The 23,018-nt window shown below is 42.6% G+C and overlaps 2 protein-coding genes across 8 annotated transcripts in view; one reads left to right on the forward strand and one right to left on the reverse strand.

Annotated features, from left to right (window-relative positions):
• The window catches only part of CNOT1 (CCR4-NOT transcription complex subunit 1), a 77,025-nt gene extending 59,304 nt beyond the window's left edge, over positions 1-17,721 (forward strand). For 5 of the 7 annotated variants that reach the window (XM_084755837.1, XM_084755836.1, XM_084755835.1 and 2 more), the window contains 14 exons: positions 173-315; positions 1,143-1,251; positions 1,552-1,721; positions 2,583-2,835; positions 5,082-5,330; positions 6,827-6,990; positions 7,433-7,550; positions 8,732-8,833; positions 10,092-10,265; positions 11,592-11,741; positions 12,701-12,881; positions 16,648-16,780; positions 17,109-17,243; positions 17,377-17,721. In XM_084755837.1, the coding sequence (XP_084611963.1) occupies positions 173-315; positions 1,143-1,251; positions 1,552-1,721; positions 2,583-2,835; positions 5,082-5,330; positions 6,827-6,990; positions 7,433-7,550; positions 8,732-8,833; positions 10,092-10,265; positions 11,592-11,741; positions 12,701-12,881; positions 16,648-16,780; positions 17,109-17,243; positions 17,377-17,455 (2,160 nt within the window). In that variant the 3' untranslated portion in view covers positions 17,456-17,721. The remainder of the gene's footprint in view (positions 1-172; positions 316-1,142; positions 1,252-1,551; positions 1,722-2,582; positions 2,836-5,081; positions 5,331-6,826; positions 6,991-7,432; positions 7,551-8,731; positions 8,834-10,091; positions 10,266-11,591; positions 11,742-12,700; positions 12,882-16,647; positions 16,781-17,108; positions 17,244-17,376) is intronic. The other 2 variants (XM_084755838.1, XM_084755839.1) reach the window with 1 other exon arrangement.
• Positions 17,722-18,856: 1,135 nt separating this feature from the next.
• On the reverse strand, positions 18,857-21,920 carry SETD6 (SET domain containing 6, protein lysine methyltransferase). The gene is made up of 7 exons (XM_084755841.1): positions 21,538-21,920; positions 21,317-21,458; positions 21,016-21,210; positions 20,776-20,899; positions 19,778-19,958; positions 19,549-19,691; positions 18,857-19,419 (listed from the first exon to the last, which is right to left on the reverse strand). Exons 1-7 carry the CDS (start codon positions 21,866-21,868, stop codon positions 19,111-19,113), a joined length of 1,425 nt encoding a protein of 474 aa, XP_084611967.1. The 5' UTR covers positions 21,869-21,920; the 3' UTR covers positions 18,857-19,110.
• Positions 21,921-23,018: the final 1,098 nt, after the last annotated feature.

Here is a 23,018-nt window from a genome sequence, read left to right on the forward strand (position 1 = left end):
AGACTTAAGACAACAAATACTAAAGAATAAGCTTAAATGAGAAAAGTTGGGAGTAGAGATAAGAATTTTGAAGCTTCAGAAATTATGTAGTAGTTAGGGTTAATTTTTCCTGCTCTGAGAGTTGAGCTGAGCATCGTAGTTTCCATTGGTGAATGCTTTCTTCTGTTCATAGGCTGTAGAGGGCTTATTGGATGCCACAAGTGGTGCTGATGCTGACTTACTGCTGCGATACAGGGAATGCCACCTCTTGGTACTGAAAGCTCTGCAGGATGGCAGGGCATATGGATCCCCATGGTGCAACAAACAGATCACAAGGTGGGTAACCTTAGAAAAGTAGTCATTACCGGGCTAGCTTTGTAAATATGCATTATGTTTTTATGTGTGCCTGGTCCTACAGAGGAGAGGAGAACAGATGACAGCCCCTGGAATTATAGCTAAGGGTGATTGTGAGCCACCACGTGGGTGTTGCAAAGTGAACATGAGGTTTTTTTGCAAGAATAAAAATTACCCTAAGCCACTGAGCCATCTCTTTAGCCCTGTGAACTAGATGTTGTAATACATAGCATATTTATTTCTAGACTCTTTTATTTATTTATTTTTGCCTATAAAGTAAATAATTCTTTAAAATCCCTGATTCTGTGGGGGAAAGAATTGTTGAGTGGTTCCAGCACAGGTCTTTGAGGAATAAATTCTAGGCACACCCATAGTAAACATACATTCACGTAATGCATACCACAAGTAAGCATAACATTCATGTATATAAAAAATAAAATTATAAATCTAAAACAAAGATTGTTTTCATGATTTCACAGCATTCATGATAAATATTTAGTGTCTTTGATGAAATCTCTCCTATTTCCCAAATTTTGAAAGCAAAGCTTGGGCTGTGCTAACATAAGGCTATCTTTTCTTCTGGCTGGGCCTGTTTTAGTGTGTTATTTATATTTTTTATAGGGTGTTGAGAGCCTCATGTATGCTAAACCTTCAAGTGTCCCTACTTCAGTATCCCTAGCTTCCCACCAGTTTTAAAACTTGATACTATTGTTTGTTTGTTTTTGTTTTGTTTACAGCTATCTCTTAAGACATCTTTGTGTAGAACTCATTGCCAAAATTGTTAGTATGGTAATACTATCTTTTTCTAGGTGCCTAATTGAATGTCGAGATGAATATAAATATAATGTGGAGGCTGTGGAGTTGTTAATTCGAAATCATTTGGTTAACATGCAGCAGTATGATCTTCATCTAGCTCAGGTATGGAAATTTTTCTTTCTTTTTCTTTTTTCTTTTTTCTTTTTTTAATGTCCAATGGTGTTTTTCATGTCTCTGTGAGGGTGTCAGTTCCCCTAAAACTGTAGTTATGGAGAGTTGTGAGCTGCCGTGTGGGTGCTGGGAATTGCACCAGGGTCCTCTGGAAGAACAGCCATGTTTTGATGCTCTGGGCCATCTTTCTAGCCCCAGTGTGGAAGAAATAAGAAATTTAACTTGAATGGATTAAAGTATTCGAAAGTGCTTCTGTTTTAATTGTTACTCTCACATTTGCTGTGTTGCCAGTCAATGGAGAATGGCTTAAACTACATGGCCGTGGCATTTGCTATGCAATTGGTAAAAATCCTGCTTGTGGATGAGAGGAGTGTTGCCCATATTACTGAGGCAGATCTATTCCATACCATTGAAACCCTCATGAGGATTAATGCTCATTCCAGAGGCAATGCTCCAGAAGGGTAAGGATGAAATGCTTTGCTTTCCCCGTACCCTCAGCAGTCTTTAAGAGCTGAGAAATTAGGGCACACCCTGACATCATTTTGTGACTGTTTCACCTAAAACATAATTTTCAGCAGGCTCAGTATTGTCCTAAAAGTGTGAACATTTAATCAACTGCCTTCTTGATATAGAGCTGTGTGCACAGTGACTGCTGAGCTGGCAGCACCAGAAGTCTGGTTTGAACATTGGCTCTGTTTAGGCTGGAGATAAATATCAGTTAAGTGCCTGTAGGAATATCTAAGTTTGATCCCTAGGAAGCAACCTCACCCCACCAAAGCCAAGTGTGTCTGTGTGTATGTGTCTTTTTTTTTTTTTTTTAAGATTTATTTATTTATTATGTACACAGTATACACCTGCAGGCCAGAAGAGGGCACAAGGTTTCATTCTAGATGGTTGTGAGCCACCATGTGGTTGCTGGGAATTGAACTCAGGACCTCTGAGCCCTCAGCCAAGTATATTGATGCAAACTTGTAATGCCAAGTTTAGGTAGTAAAACCTAATCAGCAAACCCTAGGTCTTAGTGAAAGACTTTCTCAAAAAACAAAGTGGACGAATCCTGCAGAAAATACACCCAAGGTTGTCCTTTGGCTTCCACAAGTATGTGCGATACATTGCCATGTACGCACAGAAATGCACACAACACAAGAAGGAGTAGCTGTGCACACTAAGTAATCTCAGTGTTGGGGAGGCAGAGATAAACAGATCCTGGGGCTCATTGACCAGCCAGCCTAGTCTACTTAAGTTTTAAATGATCTAATTGTATATCTATGAAATAAACAACTGTGGGATGACTGATTTTCACTCTGGATTTATCATACTAGATTGCCCCAGCTGATGGAAGTAGTGCGATCCAACTATGAAGCAATGATTGATCGTGCTCATGGAGGCCCTAACTTTATGATGCATTCAGGGATCTCTCAAGCCTCAGAATATGATGACCCTCCAGGCCTGAGGGAGAAGGCAGAGTACCTTCTGAGGGAATGGGTGAATCTGTACCATTCAGCAGCAGCTGGCCGCGACAGTACCAAAGCTTTCTCTGCGTTTGTTGGACAGGTAGAGCTTTTGGAAAGAAAGGTGCTTTTTATTCAACATAAGTAGGGTGTGATAATTCCAATATAAAGTTTAGTATTGTATATCTATGGTCAGAATTTACCTCCATACTCACGCAAATCAAAACATCACCACCATGCTTTGTTAATATGGCCTATGTATTTTTCCTCACTATTGATCACAGCTACATAGATTGAACATTCCTACTCTTCTAGTTGTATTTATCCTATTCCAGGTGTCATAGCCACAAGGTGTATTGGGTCAGAAAATGAATAATGAAGCTGCAAAAAATTGAAAGCAACAAATTGAAGTTTGAAAGTTTTGGAAATTGAGCTGCGTTCTAAGTCAGTCAACTGTTGTATTACTATGAAGAGACACCATGACCAAGGCAACTTTTAGGAAAGAAAACATTTCATTAAGGCCTTGCTTACAGTTTTCAGAGGTTGGAGCATGGTAGCATGCATGGGGCTGGTGTAGTAGCAGCGGAGACCTACATCCTGATCCACAGGCAGGGAGAGACAGACAGGACCTGGCATGGGCTTTTGAAACCTCAGAGTTCACCCTCAGTGAACACTCCTCCAACAAAGTTACACACACTCCAAGGCCACCCTTCCCAATCCTTCTGAAATAGTGCTGTTCCCTGGTGACTAAGCATTCAAATATATGAGTCTATGTGGCTACCAGCATACCAAGAATAACTCAGCACATAAGAGCACATACTTGGAGTGGACTGGAGTTTGGTTCTTAGATCCCATATTAGGCGACTCGCTAACTCCAGCTACAGGGACATCTTGCTTATCTGGTCTTGGCAGAAATCTGCACTCGTGCACATACCTGCACCATTAAATACAAATACAAACTGGCAAGCATGCATGAGCACTGACATAAATTAAAAACACCTTTCTTGGGAAAAAAAAAAAGGCAGTAACAGTGAGCTAGAAAAAATAGACATAGCCCATTTATTTTTAATTGCCATCACTGGCTGTTTTCAGAGATGTGAGGAAGAAAGAGGGAAAATTACTGTCCTTGCTATAATATAACTTTCTTGAACTGGCCTTAGAATTCTTTTTTAGTAAAATGATTACAGTATTTGTTCAGTAAAGCTATAAAGCTTACTTGACTCTTTGTTTCATTTCCTCTAATTGAAACCAAAAGATGATTGGTTGGTTTGCCAAAGGAAGATTAATTAGGTCTATTTTGACAGTTGAGTGTGGATGAATTTGTTAAGAATTGGATTTACTTTTCAACATAAGTGATACCAGTAAACTATACCATGTAAAGCTCTCTGCTAAAAGAATGCAGGAAACCATAAAACTATCACCCGTGTTTATAGTTTGACTTCTCATTCCATTGGACGAAATGCAAATGCATGGATTTTGTGGACATTGCTTTGTCGTGGGTATGGATGTGGCACCTGTCTGGCTCCTCCTTGTTTGTTTTTACCTGTTTCTTTTGGGAAGATGGTGCAGCATACTTTACTAGTCCCTTTCAGGGAATTTCTTTTTCTTTCTTTTTTTAATTTGCTGTGCTTTATCATAGCACATCTTCTTCCACTTCGAAGTTTTCAAATTTAATGTGGAATAGGATTCTTTGGCTGGCCTCTCTCTTGGCTTGGGTACATTGTATTCATAAACCCACCCTTTAGCTGTCTTATTGTTTATCAAGATAAATTGTGTTAAAATTTTCAAGATCACTTTATGGGTTTTTTTCCTGTTGCTGCACTGTTTTTGAGATAGTAAGATAGTATTGCTCTATAATCTCGCCTGACCTGGACCTTGATTTTATAGTTGTAACAGTGTAAAAGATTACTGCATTTAAATGACATATTCTTGAGCAGTTATTGATTAAGTAAGTTACCGATTTTTCTGCAGCTAGCTAGAGTCTCAAAGACTTTGCCACTGGCTAAATAAGAGGTGGGCATCTGTGAAAAGTTCAGATGTACAATCAAGTAAGTCTCCTGTGAGAACACTATATTATAACTCTGTGAGTTTCTGAAAGTTATCTTTATTTATATTACTTTCCAAATTTGTAGAAACCCCCTTGTTCAGGGTTAATAATGTCTGTCGATTTCACTCTTCTTCATGGATTAAAACTGGAAGGAACTCTGCCATGGCTCCTTTATCCTAAGGAATTATATTCTTAATGGCGTCCTTTCACAGAGTAAGAATTAGAAATGGGAATAAGCTAGAATATGGTTGTTTGAAAGCTAACACGTATAAGGTTGATTTTGAGTATGGTCTCACTATATTGATTATTTATTCCCACTGTAGATGCACCAACAAGGAATACTTAAGACTGATGACCTCATAACAAGGTTTTTCCGTCTTTGCACTGAAATGTGTGTTGAAATCAGTTACCGTGCTCAGGCTGAGCAGCAGCACAATCCTGCTGCCAACCCCACCATGATCCGAGCCAAGTGCTACCATAACCTGGATGCCTTTGTCCGCCTCATTGCACTGTTAGTGAAGCACTCTGGGGAGGCCACCAACACTGTCACAAAAATCAACCTGCTCAATAAGGTCTGGAATCCTTTCTTGACTAGTAGATTTTTGTGTTCTCTGCTACATTGTACTGTACTCCTCCTGCACTTCCCCCATCTTTTCTATTGTTTGAGACAGGGTCTCACTGTGTATTACTTGGCTGGCCTAGAGCTCACTTTGTAGACATGGCGTGTCCTTAAACTCAGCTCACCTGCTTCAACCCTTTCTAGTGCTGTGATTAAAGGACATCACTCCCAGCCTCAAATCTTTTGTAATAGCCTTTTTCCATCCAAAAATGGAAGTATAAAAGATGATATCCATCATCTTTTTAGTTAAAAGAATGCGGTGCTTAACAATTTTTAAAAAATATTTATTATGTATACAATGTTGTATCTGCATGTATACCTGCACACCAGAAAAGGGCACCAGATCTCATTATAGATGGTTGTGCGCCACAATGTAGTTGCTTGGAATTGAACTTAGGACCTCTGGAAGAGCAGTCAGTGCTCTTAACCTCTGAGCCATCTCTTCAGGCCTTAACAAAAATTTCAAAAAGGAGAGTGAGAATGTATCTTGGTGTGTTGGTGCTTTGCTAATGGGCGCAGTGTGAGATAGTAGGAGATGGTGCATTCCTGCCACCAGTTGTTGTTCTGGATGGGTGGACCAGTACCAGGAGTGACATTTAATTATTGGCCTGATTTACACAATAGGATTCTTAAAAATTTGAGTATCAAACTTGTATAAGATTGTCTAAACCTTGCCTGTGCATCCTTCATGTCTCCCACTGATGAATGAGCAGAGTGGAATGCAGACATACTTCATGCCAAGAGAGGTGGGGACCATTTGCTCCTTGTGAACCTCAGGTCACATTAGAAGATGTAACATTGTTGGATTTCATTCAGTATGATGAAGTGGGAAGAGACATCCAGGTTTCTGTAGCTTTAGAAAAGCCAGTGACATTTGTTGAGAATATAGAAGTTTGGTTCAATGTTAATGAAATTAAAAGAAAGCATGCTAAATCAAACAATTGTCCCTTTGGCTGCTAGCATACAAGTTTGTGTCCAAATGGATGTATCCTTTCCTTTGTAGGGCTTAAAAGTGCAGGCTAAGCCAGTCCTGGTAGTGCAGGCCTATAAATATTGGGAAGACTGAGTGAGCAGGAACATCACAGTGGTACTTGCAGATTCAAACCTAGCTTTTGGGCAACTTAGTGAGACCTTAATTTAAAGGGAAGAAAAGTGTTGAAGACATGTTGGTAGACATTTGGAAGGTCCTAAGTTGAAGCCAAGAATAGAAGATAAAATAATTATGACCTTGTGGTGGTGCATGCTTTTAATCCCAGCACTTGGAAGGCAGAGGCAGGTGGATTGCTGTGAGTTCGAGGTCAGCCAGGTCTACAAAGCGACTCCAACACAGCCAAGGCTAACACAGAGAGATCCTGTCTCGAAAAACAAAACAAAAAACAAAAATTGTAATTATGACTTGAAAGTGGTTAAGGGGCTTGTCTGTGATTGTAATCTGTATGTTCTGTGCAGGTTCTTGGTATAGTGGTAGGCGTTCTCCTACAAGATCATGATGTTCGGCAGAGTGAATTTCAGCAGCTTCCCTACCATAGGATCTTTATCATGCTGCTGTTGGAGCTCAATGCACCTGAGCATGTGTTGGAAACCATTAATTTCCAGACTCTTACAGCTTTTTGGTGAGTTGTGTTTAATAGAGATTTCGTTTTTTGTTGTTGTTGTTGTTTTGTTGTTGTTGTTGTTATTTGATACAGGGTCTCATAGCTCAGGTTGACCTCAAAAGTTCCTGTGTTGCTGAGGCTGGCCTTAAACTCCAAATTCTACTTACTCTATCTTCCAAGAGTGAGCTGGGGTTACACAGGCATGCACCCCAACACCCATTTGATGGTTGGCCTTTGTTTTTCGCTGGTAGCTCTCACTAGGTAGCACAGGCTGTGCTTGGATCATAGATAGTGCTGTATACCTTGCTGACATTTAAGGACTGCTGGCTCAGTGAGGTAAAAGTCAGGTAGAACTTCAATGTTTTTGCTGTGTGTTTCTTTGTAAAGTAACTTTCATATTGTCTACATTCATGTGTTGTTTATTATATTTAAGTTTGTGCTTCTGAAATTTATCTTTCAGCAATACATTCCACATTTTGAGGCCTACCAAAGCTCCTGGCTTTGTATATGCTTGGCTTGAATTGATCTCCCATCGGATCTTTATTGCAAGAATGCTGGCACATACGCCACAGCAGAAGGTGTGGCTGCAGTTTATCTCCTACAGATGAAGCCTGTAACTACCAGGGGTTTACAAGCATTGTTTATGTCACGCAGTAGTAGTTAATTTTCCCCCCAGCATGTTATTTGGTAATTATTTAATGTCACATCACGAAAAGAAGCTTATCAAGTACTTGACTACATCTAAAGGTTTCTTGCATGACCAGAAAGCCTTTACAGCTTTGTTATGGACCATCTGTGCCAATCTCTTAATGCTTTCATATGAAAAGTTTCTTACTTTGCAATTAAATGGCAAATGAGTACTATATAGAGTACCCTCGTTTGGCTCTTCAGACCAGAAGAAGAAGAAAATGTAACTACTACTGTGTGTTAAACTCAGCAAGAAAGTGAAGTAACCACTTGAACCTGGTTTTGTCCTCTGATTACCATATGCAACTCATGTCAACTCAGACACATGCACACAAAAAGAAGGAAATATAATTGGTATGGTTAGGGATCTTATAATTGATGGCTGAAAGCACAGAATTAATGCTATAACTTCAGCAAGGTTATTTACTACGAGTTACAGTAGAACAAGAAATAATACAGCCAGGTATGGTGGCGCATGCCTTTAATCCCAGCACCCAGGGAGGGAGAGGCAGGGGGATCACTGTGAGTTTGAGCCCAGCCTGGGTTACAAGGTGAGTCCAGGTCAGCCAGTTCTACACACACACAAAAAAAAACTCTGACTCAACCTGCTGAGCCCCACCCCCACCCCCCACCCAAAAAAATTAAAAGAAAAGAAACTTAGAAGAAATTATGAAATGCACCTTGCAGTTGCTTATTATACCCAAAGTTTCCTTAAGGTGGTCTCCTTCCTCTTGTTTTTCTTATAGACAGAATGATAAGTGTGTCCTGAAATCCCTGGAGTCCTTTTGGTCCCAATAACTTAAATACTTAGGTCTTTTTGTCTTTTGTTTTGTTGGATGGTTGTGTTCCTGGCTGGTTTGGCATTTAGTTTTCCTCTTCGGCTGCCTCTTGCTAGGATTACAGACATGTGCCACCACATTGAGCTAACACAAATTTGTTAGGAGAGGTCCTCGTGCCTGTGTTTTCTATTTATACTTGAGTAGGTAAGCCACAGCGTAGTGTCCTGGGCAACTTTTTGGTAGCAGAAAAGCTCTAAATGTTACTACAACTCAAGTACATTTCTTTCTTTTAGGGGTGGCCTATGTATGCACAGCTGTTGATTGATTTATTCAAGTATTTAGCACCTTTCCTTAGAAATGTGGAACTCACTAAACCTATGCAAATCCTCTACAAGGTAATTGTATTTACAGATAACTGAGAACAGTTTTGTATGTGGACTATTGTTATCATGCTCTTGCAGTTACCATTTGATAACCCAGAGACCTTGTTTAAGGATACATCAGTGGTTGAAGTGCCTCTACCAGTTTAGGCTTTCAGTGGAAAGTTGGTGACCTGTGAACTGTGCCTTCTCCAGTCACCACCACCATTTAGCCATTTGCTACAATCTCACTGGGGATTTAACTTCTATTTCCTTAATGTTTTCTTGATTTTTTTTTTGGTTTCTCTGTGTAGCCTTGGCTGTCCTGGACTCCTTTGTAGACCAGGTTGGCCTCGAACTCACAGAGTCTCGCACCTGCCTCTATCTCCCCAGTGCTAGGACTGAAGGCATGTGTCACCATGCCCTGCTGTGATTTTTGTTTTTTCATTGTTTTTTCTTAGATTAATTTTATGTGTATGACTTTTGCATGCATGCATGTATATACACACCACTTATGTGCCTGGTGCTTAAGGAATACAGAAGAGAATGTTGGATTTCCTGGAACTGGATACAGATGGTTGTGAGCCACTATGTGGGTGATTGAAATCAAACCTCTGCAAGAACAAGGATTAGCTTTTGGATCATCTCTGCAGAGATGTTTGTTTATTTGAGGCAGAGTCTCACTGTTTAGTCCTGGTTTGCCTAGAATTCAGAGACCCTCCAGACTCTGCCTCCTTCTTGCTGGAGGTAAAAGCACGCACCACCTGGCTTCCTCAGTGATTTTTTAAAATGAGATTTCATGTACAGATGTGCGCTTCCAGTAGTCTACTCATGTTCCCTGGGATTTTTTGCATTTTGATTTTTGTGTTTTACACATACTAGTTGCTACGTGTTCTTACCACCTATGTATTAGAATCATTAAATTGGTCAAGAACTACAAAAGCTACTAGCTTTGGTCTCACCCCCATTTTCAATCATTTTTTTCAGTTGAAGTATGCCTTTTTTATTTTGGTTTGTTCTGTTTCTAGTCTCTGAATATATTGCTGTTGCATCATTGTATTGTCTTTGTGCAGAATATTTGCATACTTTATAAAGGCTCCAGCCCCTAAAGCTAGGTTTTCATGGTTTCTACATGTAATTATTTTATAATCTTAATTGTATGTATTGATTAAAGCCTATAGATTTTTTTTTTTAATGTTAATAACATACTTTTGACATTTTGACCTGAGTTAAAATTCATAATAGGGAGAAAATACTGCTTTCTTAGTATGGAACTTTTTTCCTTTTTATGTAGGGTACTCTAAGAGTGCTGCTAGTTCTTTTGCATGATTTCCCAGAGTTCCTTTGTGATTATCATTATGGATTCTGTGATGTGATCCCTCCTAATTGTATCCAGTTACGAAATTTGATCCTGAGTGCCTTCCCAAGAAATATGAGGCTCCCAGACCCATTCACTCCTAATCTGAAGGTAAAGTTTTAACAAACTGAACATATTTTTGTTTTTGCTACAATCTCACTGGGGTTAATGTTTTCTTGATATTTGTTTTTTAAACATTTTTTCTTTGGTTTGTTTTATGTGTATGTGTGTGAGTTTGTGTGCATGTGGGGGCTGCAGAGGCCTGAGTAAAGTACTGGGTGTCCTGGGACTAGAGTTACAGATGATTGTGAGCTTTCATTTGGGTGCTGGGGCCTGAACTCAGGTCTCCCACAAGCAGCCAGCACGCGGCCATTTTTTGCAGCTCCTTAAGGAAATTTTTAATCTTAGCATTTCAGGCCTTTCTCTGATTATCACTGTATTTAATCTTCCTCTCTCCAGCATACGTGTGTACTTTAGGTAATGGTACTTTTAGGGGAGCTAATTCAGTTATTAATCCTTTTGGGCGTGATAATTCTCCCTGAATATTGATTCATACTATTTTTATGGTTATTGTTTCTCATGTTTTTGATATGGTATGATTATTGGACCCCAAAATAAATGTTGGACAGTTGCTGGTCCCACACTGCATTATTGAAGAACAAACTGATTTTGCAATGAGTATATTTCATGTTGATTTAAATTATTTAAGGAAGGGGCTGGAGAGGTGGCTCATCAATTAAGAGCAGTGTCAGCTCTTCCAGAGGTTCTGAGTTCAATTCCCAGCAACCACATGGTGACCACATGAGATCTGGTGCCATCTGCTGGTGTACAAGCATACATGCAGGCATAACAGTGTATAAACACTGTATATCTAATAAATAAATCTTTAGAAAAAATTATTTAAAGAAAAGGGGCCATTGAAAAGTTTACCAACATTAACATAAATACTAGCCTTTTTAGTTTGCTCTCACCTCTTTTCTAAGGTTCATTCATATACTTTAAAAAGCATATATTTGGCTGGGACTCTTGGTAGTGAGTGTGGAATCTCCTTCTGTACTGATGTAAAATCTGTTTTTGAAAAATTGGTTAATGGTGCAAATTAGACTGCTACTCTTTTCTAATAATGAGAAATATATAATGTAACATGTCAGGAAAAAGTTGATTTGTAATAATCACAGTCTGTGTAGGTGTGTTTTAGAACACCATCCTAACACTTGGGTGCGGTCAAGAACAGGATTTCTCTGTGTAGCCTTGGCTGTCCTGGACTGGCTGTGTAGACCAGGCTGTCCTTGAACTCACAGAGATCTGCCTGCATCTGCCTCCTCCAGTGCTGGGAGTAAACCTGTGTGCTACCATGCCGGGCTCATCTTATCATTCTATCAGAGACATGATTTGTTGAATTATGTGCTTTATTCTGATTCTTGATATTTGTGCCAGGTGGACATGTTGAGCGAAATTAACATTGCACCTCGGATCCTCACCAATTTTACTGGAGTGATGCCACCTCAGTTCAAAAAAGATTTGGATTCCTATCTTAAAACTCGATCCCCGGTCACTTTTCTGTCGGATCTGCGCAGTAACCTACAGGTTAATTGATTTAAGTTCTCGCTGTGTCTTCTGTACAGGGCAGTTTGTGTGCTGCCTATTCTGTGTTCCATTTTCAGATTAGTGTTTTCAACCTGACTTAAAAATTTAGAAACATTGTTGAATTTAGATGTGGTAGTACAGATCTGTTACCCTAGCACCAAGGAAACTGAGGCAGACAGATCATGAGTTTGTTGCCAGCCTGAAGGCAAGACCTCATCCCCCCACATACACACCAAAATAACTGCCATACTTGCTTGTGGGGTGAGTTTAACTGGGTTATGAACTTTACTAGTAGTTGACCAAAGACATCATTTTCTTGTAAGACCCTACTAACATTCCTGAATGAATAGATTGCAGTTAAGTTTGCTTTATGGAAGTGGAATTGGCTTTCTAGTGTTAGCACAATATGCAGCAACTTTCTCAACAAGTTTATATAATTGAAGTTGTACTTGTTTTGAATAGGTAAATATTTTATGGCTATGTCATGTGCAAGGTGGTTGTATTTGGTTTCTCAAGAGAACTCAAATCTCCTGGTAGAGTCACTCTTATATCTGTTGTACATTTGTATAGTTCATAATCTTGAGCAAGTTTCTTATATTTAAATCACAAGCTGGGCCTGGTGGCACACACCTTTTAGTCCCAGCAGAGGCAGGCTGTGAGTTCAAGGCCAGCCTGGTCTACAAGCCAAAGCTAATACAGAGAGACCATGCCTGGGGGGAAAAAAACCCACAAAGAATATCAAGAACTCTGTGTCTCTTTTAGGTGCCTTAAAGATTGAGAAATAGCAGACCTTCCAGGCATTGTGATGCACGCCTTTAATCCCAGCACTTGAGGGGCAGAGGCAGGTGGATCTCTGAATTCAAACTCTGCCAGAGCTGCATTGTCTCTGGAAAAAAGAATGAAACAGTAATGCCAGTCAGTCAGTGCTGTGGTAAAGTTCTCTCTTTTGCCCATTTTAGGTATCTAATGAGCCTGGCAATCGCTACAACCTCCAGCTTATCAATGCACTGGTGCTCTATGTAGGGACTCAGGCCATCGCACACATCCACAACAAGGGCAGCACGCCTTCAATGAGCACCATTACCCACTCAGCACACATGGACATCTTCCAGAATTTGGCTGTGGACCTGGATACTGAGGGTGAGTGAAACTGTCCAGTGAGCATCATCAGAGTCTCTGTACTTTGCCACCCATGAAATCACAATAACAGAAAATTTCTTTAAGCCACAATAAAGAAAGCTTTTTTTGTAAAATATGAAGGAAAAAAAAATGCCCCAAATCCCTCTACATCAGCAAGCATATTGATGTGTCTAATTGCAGTAAAGTGTGTTAAAATGAGTATGTTCTTTTTGGTAGCCTACATCAGAGGCTCATACTACATGGTTTCATTAGCCTCTCTTTTCCATCGTTTAGTAGTGTCCACTTACCAGAGGAAAAGAACATACTAAATGTAGGTTGTAAGGTTAAAGACTAGCCTGCTGTTTCTTCTGTAGGAAGTGTTCAGTGCAAATCACTGTGGTCTGTCTCCTGGTTGAGCTGCATTTCTTTTGGTGGTCAATATCTAGGATCCCCAGCTTAAATGCTTTTTCTTCTCCTTTCAAATTTACAGCCTCACTTTTTATTGTTACTGCACGTATGTGTGTGTCTTTGTTTTTGTTTGGGGGGAGGAGGGAGACTGAACCATGTCAATTTATTAAGATGTGTAGTTTTGTTCCCAGGAGGCGAAAAAGACAAGTCTGCCACAACATGTTTTTAGCAGCTCATGTTTCAGTCAGGGTCCACTACTCCTTCACTTTCACAATTCTTATGCTGCTGCCAGAAGCCTTCTTGGTGTTTGCTTTGAACTTGATCTTCAGGGCATCCCTCACTGCTTTTGCACAGATCTAAGAGAACCCAATATAGCCAAGTCCAGCCTGTTAGTAGTATGCCACCGTGGTGTCACAGGGGGCCATGTCAGGCAGAACATACATGTTCTTAGACATAACCTGCTCAGTCTGTATAATGTTTGTATGTGGTATATTTTCAGGGCTGAACATTTGGTATTGAATAACCAATTGCTGTGCTCTTCCTTGGGAAGACAGACTGTTCCTCCCACTTTCAGCATTCCTTGGTTGCTTGTAGTTCATGTAGGACTGAGGACTCATGGGGTGTGTGTCGTCGTCCCCCTCCCCCCTTTAACATGTCTCTTGTTTTATCTTTGCTCAGCTCATATTTAGATAGTCATCATTGAGATTTTATGAGTGCAGCTTCTGACATTCCGTGGAGACACAATCTCAGCAAACTGATCCTCAGGGTCTTACAGCCTCACCACCATGTGCGCGTTTCCTGAGTATTAGGTATAGGGGCATTCTGTAGATGTACCCATTGGCTCTGAGCTCCACAACTTGGCATTTTGATTGGTTTGGTTGTCTCTGTTACAAAGATCCAGTTTCCTTGATGAGGCATTAGAACTACGCTTGCCTATGGGTATATAGACAATTATTTAAAACATTCAGAGTGTAGTTAGGGATTATGTTGACTTGGAAACTATAGTGGCTGTTGATTCCCTGAGATCCATGACCTCACCAGCTCAGGGTACTTGGGTTTCCAGTACCAGGCATGGTTACCCTTTTTGAATGGATCTTAAGTTCAGTTGAAGAGCTGTTGGTTACCACCGAGGCAAATGTGCCATTACTGCACCTTTAGGGTCATCATGACATGTTGGTTGTTGCTGTGGGCTCACAGGCTTCATAGCTGGGTAGGTTTTCTCCCTCCTCTGGAAGTTTGCATGGCACCTTCTTTCTAGTATATTGAAAGCTAGTTCTCAGGGAAGAGGCATTGCGTCAAGTCTAGGCTCAGGGACCTCAGGACACTAAAGTTCATGGTGAGTCTTTCGGACAGTCCTGAGCAACAACTTAAGGTTCCTCGTGCCTGGTGGTGTTAGGCATTTTTTGATAGAAGTGTTGTTGGCCCATACTTGAAAATTTCATTTAAACTATTTATAGGGTTTTTTTTAATTTTTATTTTTATTTTATTTAATGTGCATTAGTGTTCTGCCTGCATTTGTCTGTGTGAGGGTCTCAGATCCCCTGGAACTGGAGTTACAGACCGTTGTGAGCTGCCATGTGGATACTGGGAATTGAACCTGGGTCCTCTGGAAGAATAGCCACTGCTCTTAACTACTGAGCCATCTCTCAGGCCCTAGGTTTTTTGTTTCTTTTTAAAGATAGCTAATTGTAGGCTTTGAACTTTCTGGGGGGAGAGGTTTGGTTTTTCGAGACAGGGTTTCTCTGTGGTCCTGGACTCACTTTGTAGACCAGGCTGACGTTGAACTCACAGTGAACCACCTGCCTCTGCCTCCCAAGTGCTGGGATTAAAGGCGTGTGCCACCACCACCCAGCTGGCAACCTACTTTATTTGAGGTTCTTTAACGTTTATACTCCCTTCCAACCCACCTACCCTAGATAGGAGAGAAAAGAGGTTAATGGGAACAGGAGAAGTAGACCTTTTTAGATTCAGTTCCTTGGAGCCATTCCACTGGCATAATCCACAGCAAACCAGCAATTTGGCAGAGGTGAGTTTGAAGCGTTCGCTGGAGAGGTTCTCTCTAGGAGCATCTTGAAATGAAGCAATGAACAGCCAAGACCAAAAATATCTTGCCTCTTGTTTTTGGCATAGACATATATTTTCATATTTTCAGAGTAGACCATTCTCCCACAAGAGGAAGTTCCTTTTCCAGTGGACAAATGACCACCTGTTCTCTCACAAGTCTGTATTCAGTGGAAAGACGCCTCACACCCTTAATCAAGTCTGTTTCGCATCCCATACTTGGAATCAAAACAAAAACCTGTTTACATCCACTGCAGTTAGTGATTCTGTTTCTGATTTCCCTGGTACGATCACCTGACTACTGCTGCTCCCTCACCCCTCCTACCCTAAGTAGTGGTCTCTTTGTAGTTACTCCACAGTATGTACTTGCATGAAGATTTGAAGGTAGGAGCCTCCAGAGAGAAAATGTTTGCCGTTGCTCACTCAATATGATCTTTTCTAGATCCATTTGCCTGCTAAGTTTATGGTATCATTTTTCTTCAGCTTCCTTTTCATTTCTGCACTCGGGAGTATTGTCGCCTGAACAGTCCATACATAGTGTGTGTGTTTTTATCCATTTAGGTGTTTTCATTTCTTAGTTATTGTCAATAGAGTAGTAACAAACGTGGCTGAGCAAGTATCTACGGAATAGGATCTGTTGGTGTTCTTGGAGCGTGTGTCAAGGAATGGTACAGTTGGGCCATATATTTGAGGATTTTCCACACAGATTTCCATGGTGGCTACACCAATACTCATTTTTGCAGTGTACTTTGGAAGGACTTGTACTTAGAACTAATTTTGATAGACAGATTGGTAGTGTTTGCCTATTTTCAGAAGATATTTGAACATAAAAGCAAAATTGGATAGAATTACATCCTTTAGGTACGTGTTTAAGGGATCCTTGTGATTTCAATGTACACAGCAATTTCCCAAGTGCTACAGGAAATAAAAGTTTTAGCTGGTTGGATGTTGAGACAATGCAGAGAGTTTCCCACTGTTGTGCTATTAAAGGAAATCTACAGAATGTAAACAGTGCCCTTAACATTTTCAGTAGAATATTGTAAAGTATGTAAGAATGTTGCTGACATAACGTGGGAAGCATTGCAAATAAAACCTACAGAAGCAAAACCTGTTGGGATCTAGTAAATGACAGAATTAGAATGTCCTTGGCACATTTGCATGTCATCCTTGCATAAGGGCCATGCCAATTCTGTCTGAACTGCTAAAGTGAGCTCCTTGGCATATCAGTCCCCTTCAGAAACCAAAGCCTAAACAGAAGCATTTGTATCCCATATTGGCCTTTCAGGGTGAATCCTCAATCTAATTTCCTTAATTCTAGGCCGGTATCTCTTCTTAAATGCAATTGCAAACCAGCTGCGGTACCCAAACAGCCACACTCACTACTTCAGCTGCACCATGCTGTACCTTTTTGCTGAGGCAAACACTGAGGCAATCCAGGAACAGATCACAAGGTGAGAGAGAAGCTGATTGTCAAGATGCTTTAAAAGGGCTCTTCTCACCAGGTGGTGGTAACGCTGCCTTTAATCCCAGTACTTGGGAGGCAGAAGGCAGGTGGATCTCTGTGAGTTCAAGGCCAGCCTGGTCTACAAAGGGAGTCCAAGACAGCCAAGGCGATCACAGAGAGACCTTGTCTCCAAAAAAACCAAAATAAAAACGAGTGGGGGGGGGCGCCTCTTCTCTCCTGTATTCTGCTTGTAGACCAGGCTGGCCTGTCTACAGAGGCAAGCTGTAAATTTGTTTACGTATTGACTAACAAGATCTTCTATATCCCCTTTTTAGGGTTCTCTTGGAACGGTTGATTGTAAATAGGCCACATCCTTGGGGTCTTCTTATCACCTTCATTGAGCTGATCAAAAACCCAGCATTTAAGTTCTGGAACCATGAATTTGTACACTGTGCCCCAGAGATTGAAAAGTGAGTTTAAAGTGACTTAACTACATAGCAGGGAGACAGAACACTTAGAATTTGGGTCTGAGTTAAAAGGGAATTATAGCTCATGCATATTAAGATGTCGTGAAGTTAATATATACTTGTCTCCGCTTTCCAGGTTATTCCAGTCTGTTGCACAGTGCTGCATGGGACAGAAGCAGGCTCAGCAAGTGATGGAGGGGACGGGTGCCAGTTAGATGAACTGTACATCCCTTGCAGAGGTATCAGCCTTGGTCCAGCTGAACCAAGTTCATAAACTGAAGAATCCTTTCAGCTCCTCCTGACTTTCCCAGCCCTTTGGGTCTCGGGTGTCTGCCCCATCAACTGCTGGGGTTGGTCTCCTGTCTATGTGGGCAAGTTCCAAAGTTTAAATGCATTTTTTTTTTTTGACTCTTGGCCAAAATTTAGAAGATGCTGTGAATATCATTTTGAACTTGTGTAAATATATGAAAGAGAAAACTTTTGTCTGGAACTTCTTGGGTTTGTGCAAAGTGTGTCTAAACAAAGTATATAAACTAGTATCTTGTGATAGAGGCAGTTGACAGCACGCTCCTGTGTCGGCACATCTTATTCCAAAGAATAGCAAAACAAATTAATTGCAACGTTTAAGTTGTTAAAAATGTAGACATGCTAGACTCTTGATAGTCTCCGAACACAGGAAGATTCAGTGGAGACTCAATAGGGATTTGTTTGTATTTTTTTCCTCCAAAGGGAAAAGCAGCTGAACCTGCTTCTTGGTGCTAAGAGGAAACCATTTCTGGTTTGGGGCTCCTCATCACCATGTACAGCCTAACTAAATAACAAGAGTCAAAAGGACCAACAGAGTCTCTTCTTTTTGTAAGGATCTTACATGTTTGGTGAATAGCCAGGCCCATATAGTTTCTGGGCCCTAGCTCAGCTTTTTCGCATGTGTGAAGACAGTAAACATTAAAGTCATAACACGCATATGAGTCCACTGTGCCTTTCTCAGTAGCAGCAGCCAGTGCTAGTGAGGAAGAAAAGCGGACAGCCCAGTCTACTGGGAAGTAATCACTTCTTAATGACCCAATTTTCCCATTACTACTTAAGATTCTTTTGGAGTCCTGCTACTGTGCGCCCAAATTGTTTGTCTCTTGCCTCACTGGTTTATTCCAACCATGCCCAGTAAGGACATTTTTGTATACCTTTTCCATTTCAATAGGAGGAAGCTGTTGGAGCAAGAAAATCTGTGTGGTTAAAATGAATTTTAAAACCTCCTTACAGCTAGGCAGTGGTGATGCACACCTTTAACCCCAGCATTCCGGAGGCAGGCGGATCTGAGTTTGAGGTCAGCCTAGTCTACAAAGCGAGTTCCAGGACAGCCAGGGCCACACAGAGGAAACCTTATCTAAAAACAAAAAACATCTTTAGGTATTTTTTTGGTATTACATAGGTAGTGTTCGAAGCAATTCCACTTATACTTTACCTTTTCAAATGAAACTTGGATGCCCTTCATGTCCTCACAAGGTGAGCTGTGATTGAGAGCCAAGCTTACATACTGGTAAGACTGAAGGTACAGTGAGCCACCTGCTTGAGATCTCTACAGGAAATAGGCTTCAGAAAGGTTGAACTTCTCAAAGTTGAGTTCAGTCCACAATATTTATTACATCCTATTTAAAATCTGATGGCAGTAGTGAAAATAGACTGTTCTTAACAACTGACAGTGATCCCCAAGTGTGCTGGTTTCAGTCCTCATGTAGCTCTTGCCTTGGATGGATCCAAGCTTGCCTTTATGCTTTTCCTTTGAGCCTGGCTGTCTAATAAACAGCAAAAGCCCCAAATTCCCAACGAAACATTAGCTTAAAAGGTTCTCACTACTGTTCGTTGAGGAAACCTAACAGCTTGTGAGTTCCAATAACCGATGTAAGATCATCTTCTGACCATAGCGGACCTGTAAGGCTTGCTGTTCCCGCCAGCTGAGCTCAGCATAGACCTCCTTATTACTGAGTAGATCTTGCTCAGTTTTTAAGTCTGTGGCGTAGGTCTGTAGGGTCAACAGAACGCTGTCTCGAAGAAGCCGTCTCCATGATGCTTGGAGCTTGGGGATATTTACGATTGCCAGACTGTCCTCTTCCCTTTCTTCCTCCTCCTGTCCAGCCCGCTCTTGGTAGTCTCTAAACTCCTGAGAAGGCATGCACAGTACCTACAAGGAACATGGGGTCCTTTACTACTGAGTTTCAAGACAGACAAACCTGTAGGAAAGTTGGCCTCCCTTCGTCTTGTTTGTTTTTCTAAATACCAGCACCCCATACTCTGTCACCCCTGTACCTACCTTGAGTGTGGTGGCTAGCTCCTCTTCAGTCAGCACCTCCTCACGACCAATCACAAACGCGCCCTCTTCCCCTACCATCTCCAGTTTGCACAAGAAATCCCAGCGTTCACGCAAGAGCAGCCTTTCAGTTTCAACCTTTGTTCCTATGAAGTAACAGATGCAACTATTACTCCCAGCAAGTCAAATGCTTCAGCAAAGGTATTATGGAACCTGGGATGGGTAGACGCACCCTGCAATGCAGCGTCTCGGACTGTCACCATCTGAATGTCAGCTGTGTCATTTGTGTTGTCAGGATAAGCCTCAGCAAAACCATACATATGAATCAGTTGCCAGTTAGCCATTTGCCCGTACGTGTTGAAGATTTCATGACCTTTAGGAATGGGCTGAGTGGCTACCATCCGGAGATAATCCTGGGATAAAAGGGAAAAGCTGGGCCACACCTTAGCCCCCACCAGCCTATGAAGATTACTTCCTCCTTGGAAGAGCCTATTTGGGCTAAGACCAGGTGCCACCGCCTACTGTTAAATCCTGTACTACAGATTGCAATGAAACCAACTTTAGAGCTCAGCTTAGTATATTAGCTGCATCGCATCTACGCATAGTTAACAGCACTTAAAAGTCATTAGCGTTATTTTTTTTTAAAAATGAGTTATAGCCAGGCTTGGTGATGCACACCCAATGCTCAGGAGACAGTCTCTTTGAGTTCCAGGCTAGCCAGGGCTATATTATATAGTAAGGCCTTGAACTAACAAACCTCATGTCAAAATAGAAGTGGAGGCAGAGTAAGTGAAACTCACATCTGGGGCTAAGAATGTGTAGACTAAAATGGCAAGCCATGGGGCCCGGGGGCCTGGATCCTTCAGTTTTCCCTCCGCCTCCAAAGATTACAGGTGTTGTAAGCCCCAGGCTCAGGTCATTTCCCAGTTTTTACATCACATACACGTGTGTCTTCTCAATCCATACAGAATCAACACTTAGTTGGGGGTCTTACTATATGCCTCTGGCCTATGAACTCTTGAGAAGTGCTGAGCTATTGGTGTTCCATGAAGCTCTCCACAGAGCCTGAGTGACATGGCAGAGCAGGCAGGCAGCTTTTTTGGTGGGTGTGTGGTATGTTAACAATATCAAGAGTACACAGAATAGCTAATCTCATTTTCACTTAAGTAGGAAAATGGAGCCCAGTGATTCGTAATGCACGTAACCTAACCAGGTGTAGGGTCCACTCACTGCAGAGTACTCTAGATTGGCATTATGATTGGCTATGTGGTTTAATATGTCTGCCGCAGGCACCATCAAGGGGGAGTTGGGCTCCTTTTCATCATCATCATCTTCCTCCAGCGGTTCTTGAAAGCTGCCGCAGAGAAAACTCAACTAAGGCCCAATCTTGGGTGATGGACCTAGAGTTCATTGTTTTTCCCCACCTTCCCCTTAGATGAGGGTCTGTTCCTGTAGGCTTTAACCACTAACCTATAGGCCATCACAAGGGCCACGAGCTGGCAGTAGAGTTCCAAGGAGCGAACGGTGGGACTGAAGAGATCCGAGTGGGCCTCCATGAAGGGCAAGACGATGGAATGGTATTCGCTGCGGATGTTCGCCAAATCCTTCTCCACGGCCTCCGGGACACCTGTACCCTTTAGGAGGCGCAGTCGCTCCTCCTCTGGCCTGCAAGGATGGCCCTTGGCAACCTGCTGCTCTCGTGCAGCAGGCACCCAGTCCCCAGAGCAAAACAACTGATACAATTTTCCCCAGCCCTTCCCTCGGCTCTCACCAAAACATGGGATGCTCCAAACGCCCCAGCTCGGGCCAGAGCGCGATGTAAGGGCTCCAGGGTGAGGCTGGAGCCTGCAGCTCGTGGAGCAGCGCCAGCAGCAGCGGCACCCACCCCGACAGACTCTGCAGCGCGCCTCGCTCTAGGGAAGAGACACCGGGTGAAGGCCCAAGCGCGACTCCCTCGCTAGCCTCCGAGCCAGCCCCCGGCCCCTTACCCACCTCGTTCCAGCAGGTCGCTGATGGAGCAGGTGTGGGGAGACAGAAGCACGGACCGCGGCACTGCGAACAGCAGCTCCCCGGGCTGCACGTTCTCCCGCGCCACCATGCCATAGCCGGCCACCGTGCCCTGTCGGCTCACAGCCACCTTAGGACTCAGCTGCAGCCCCACTCCCGCGCACCAGCGCAGGAAGCCGGCTACCGCGTTGCCCTCCGGCTCGCCGCCACCGGGCCCCGGGAGCTGCAGGGGCGCGCAGGCAACCGTTGGGGCCCGACAGGACGCGGCGAGGGGCGAACCACCACTTAACCGCGCGCGCTTGGTTGGGGCGGCCATGCTGCGAGGCCCAGCGTCCTCCCCGCGCTTCCGGTGTCAAAGGACGCGAGCGTACGGGGCGGAGCTCGGGATCCTTCCGCAGAGCACACCGGGAGTACGGCACTGCCTCCGACCTAGCGCTAGGCGCGTCCTCGAGAGCCTGAACAAAATCAGTTTTCTTCCTAGGGGCTTGGCTGCTTGTGCGGTATGACCGACCAGTTCTTAGTGATAACTATCTATTTCACTGACCTAACTTGCCATAGTCAATTTGCACGTGGGTCTGAAGTGACCTGAAGGGTTTCCACATCTAATAGACACACACAGCCACAGTTGCTTATTTACCCTTGTTTTTCATCTTCTGCATAGATACGATAGAACCTTACATTTTACTTTTTAAAAAACAGCTGATACAAGCCGGGAGAGGTGGCGCATGCCTGTAATCCCAGTACTCATGAAAGCTGAGGCAGGTGGATTACTGCGAAGTAGAGGTCAGCCTGGTCTACAAAGCGAGTCCAGGACAGCCAAGGGTACAAAACAACAAAAAGGCTGATATATTGGAAGGAGTCAATATCTAGTGATTGAATGATGGAACAAATGGTTGGACATGGGGAAGTTGGCAGTTTAATTGCAGTACTTGGGAAACTGAAACTGGATTATTGGGAGCTCCTGGCTAGCCTAGGCTACAGAGTTGAGACCGTGTGTACCAAAGTAACAAAAACCAAGCAAATAAAAAGTGGTGTTCCAGACGGGTGTGGTGGCGCAGGCTTTTAATCTCAGCACTCGGGAGGCAGAGGCAGATGGATCGCTGTGAGTTCGAGGCCAGCCTGGTCTACAAAGTCAGTCTAGGACAGCCAAGGTTACACAGAGAAACCCTGTCTCGGAAAAAAAAAGTGGTGTTCCAGCTGGGTTGTGGTGGTGCAGGCTTTTAATCCCAGCACTTGGGAGGCAGAGTCAGGTGGATCACTGTGAATTCCAGGCCAGCCTGGTCTACAAAGCAAGTCCAGCACAGCCAAGGATACACAGAAACCCTGTCTTAAAAACAACAAACAAACGTTGTGTTCCCTTGCTTTGAAGAGGTCTTGCTGGCTAAGCTATGTGAAACAGAGCTAGAGTCAGGACTGGTAAAATCGTGTCTCAATCAGTATACAGCCTCATGGTAGAACCTTGCCCG

This window comes from Acomys minous, assembly GCF_964271855.1.
Source record: "Acomys minous genome assembly, chromosome: 14".
NCBI lineage: Eukaryota > Metazoa > Chordata > Mammalia > Rodentia > Muridae > Acomys > Acomys minous.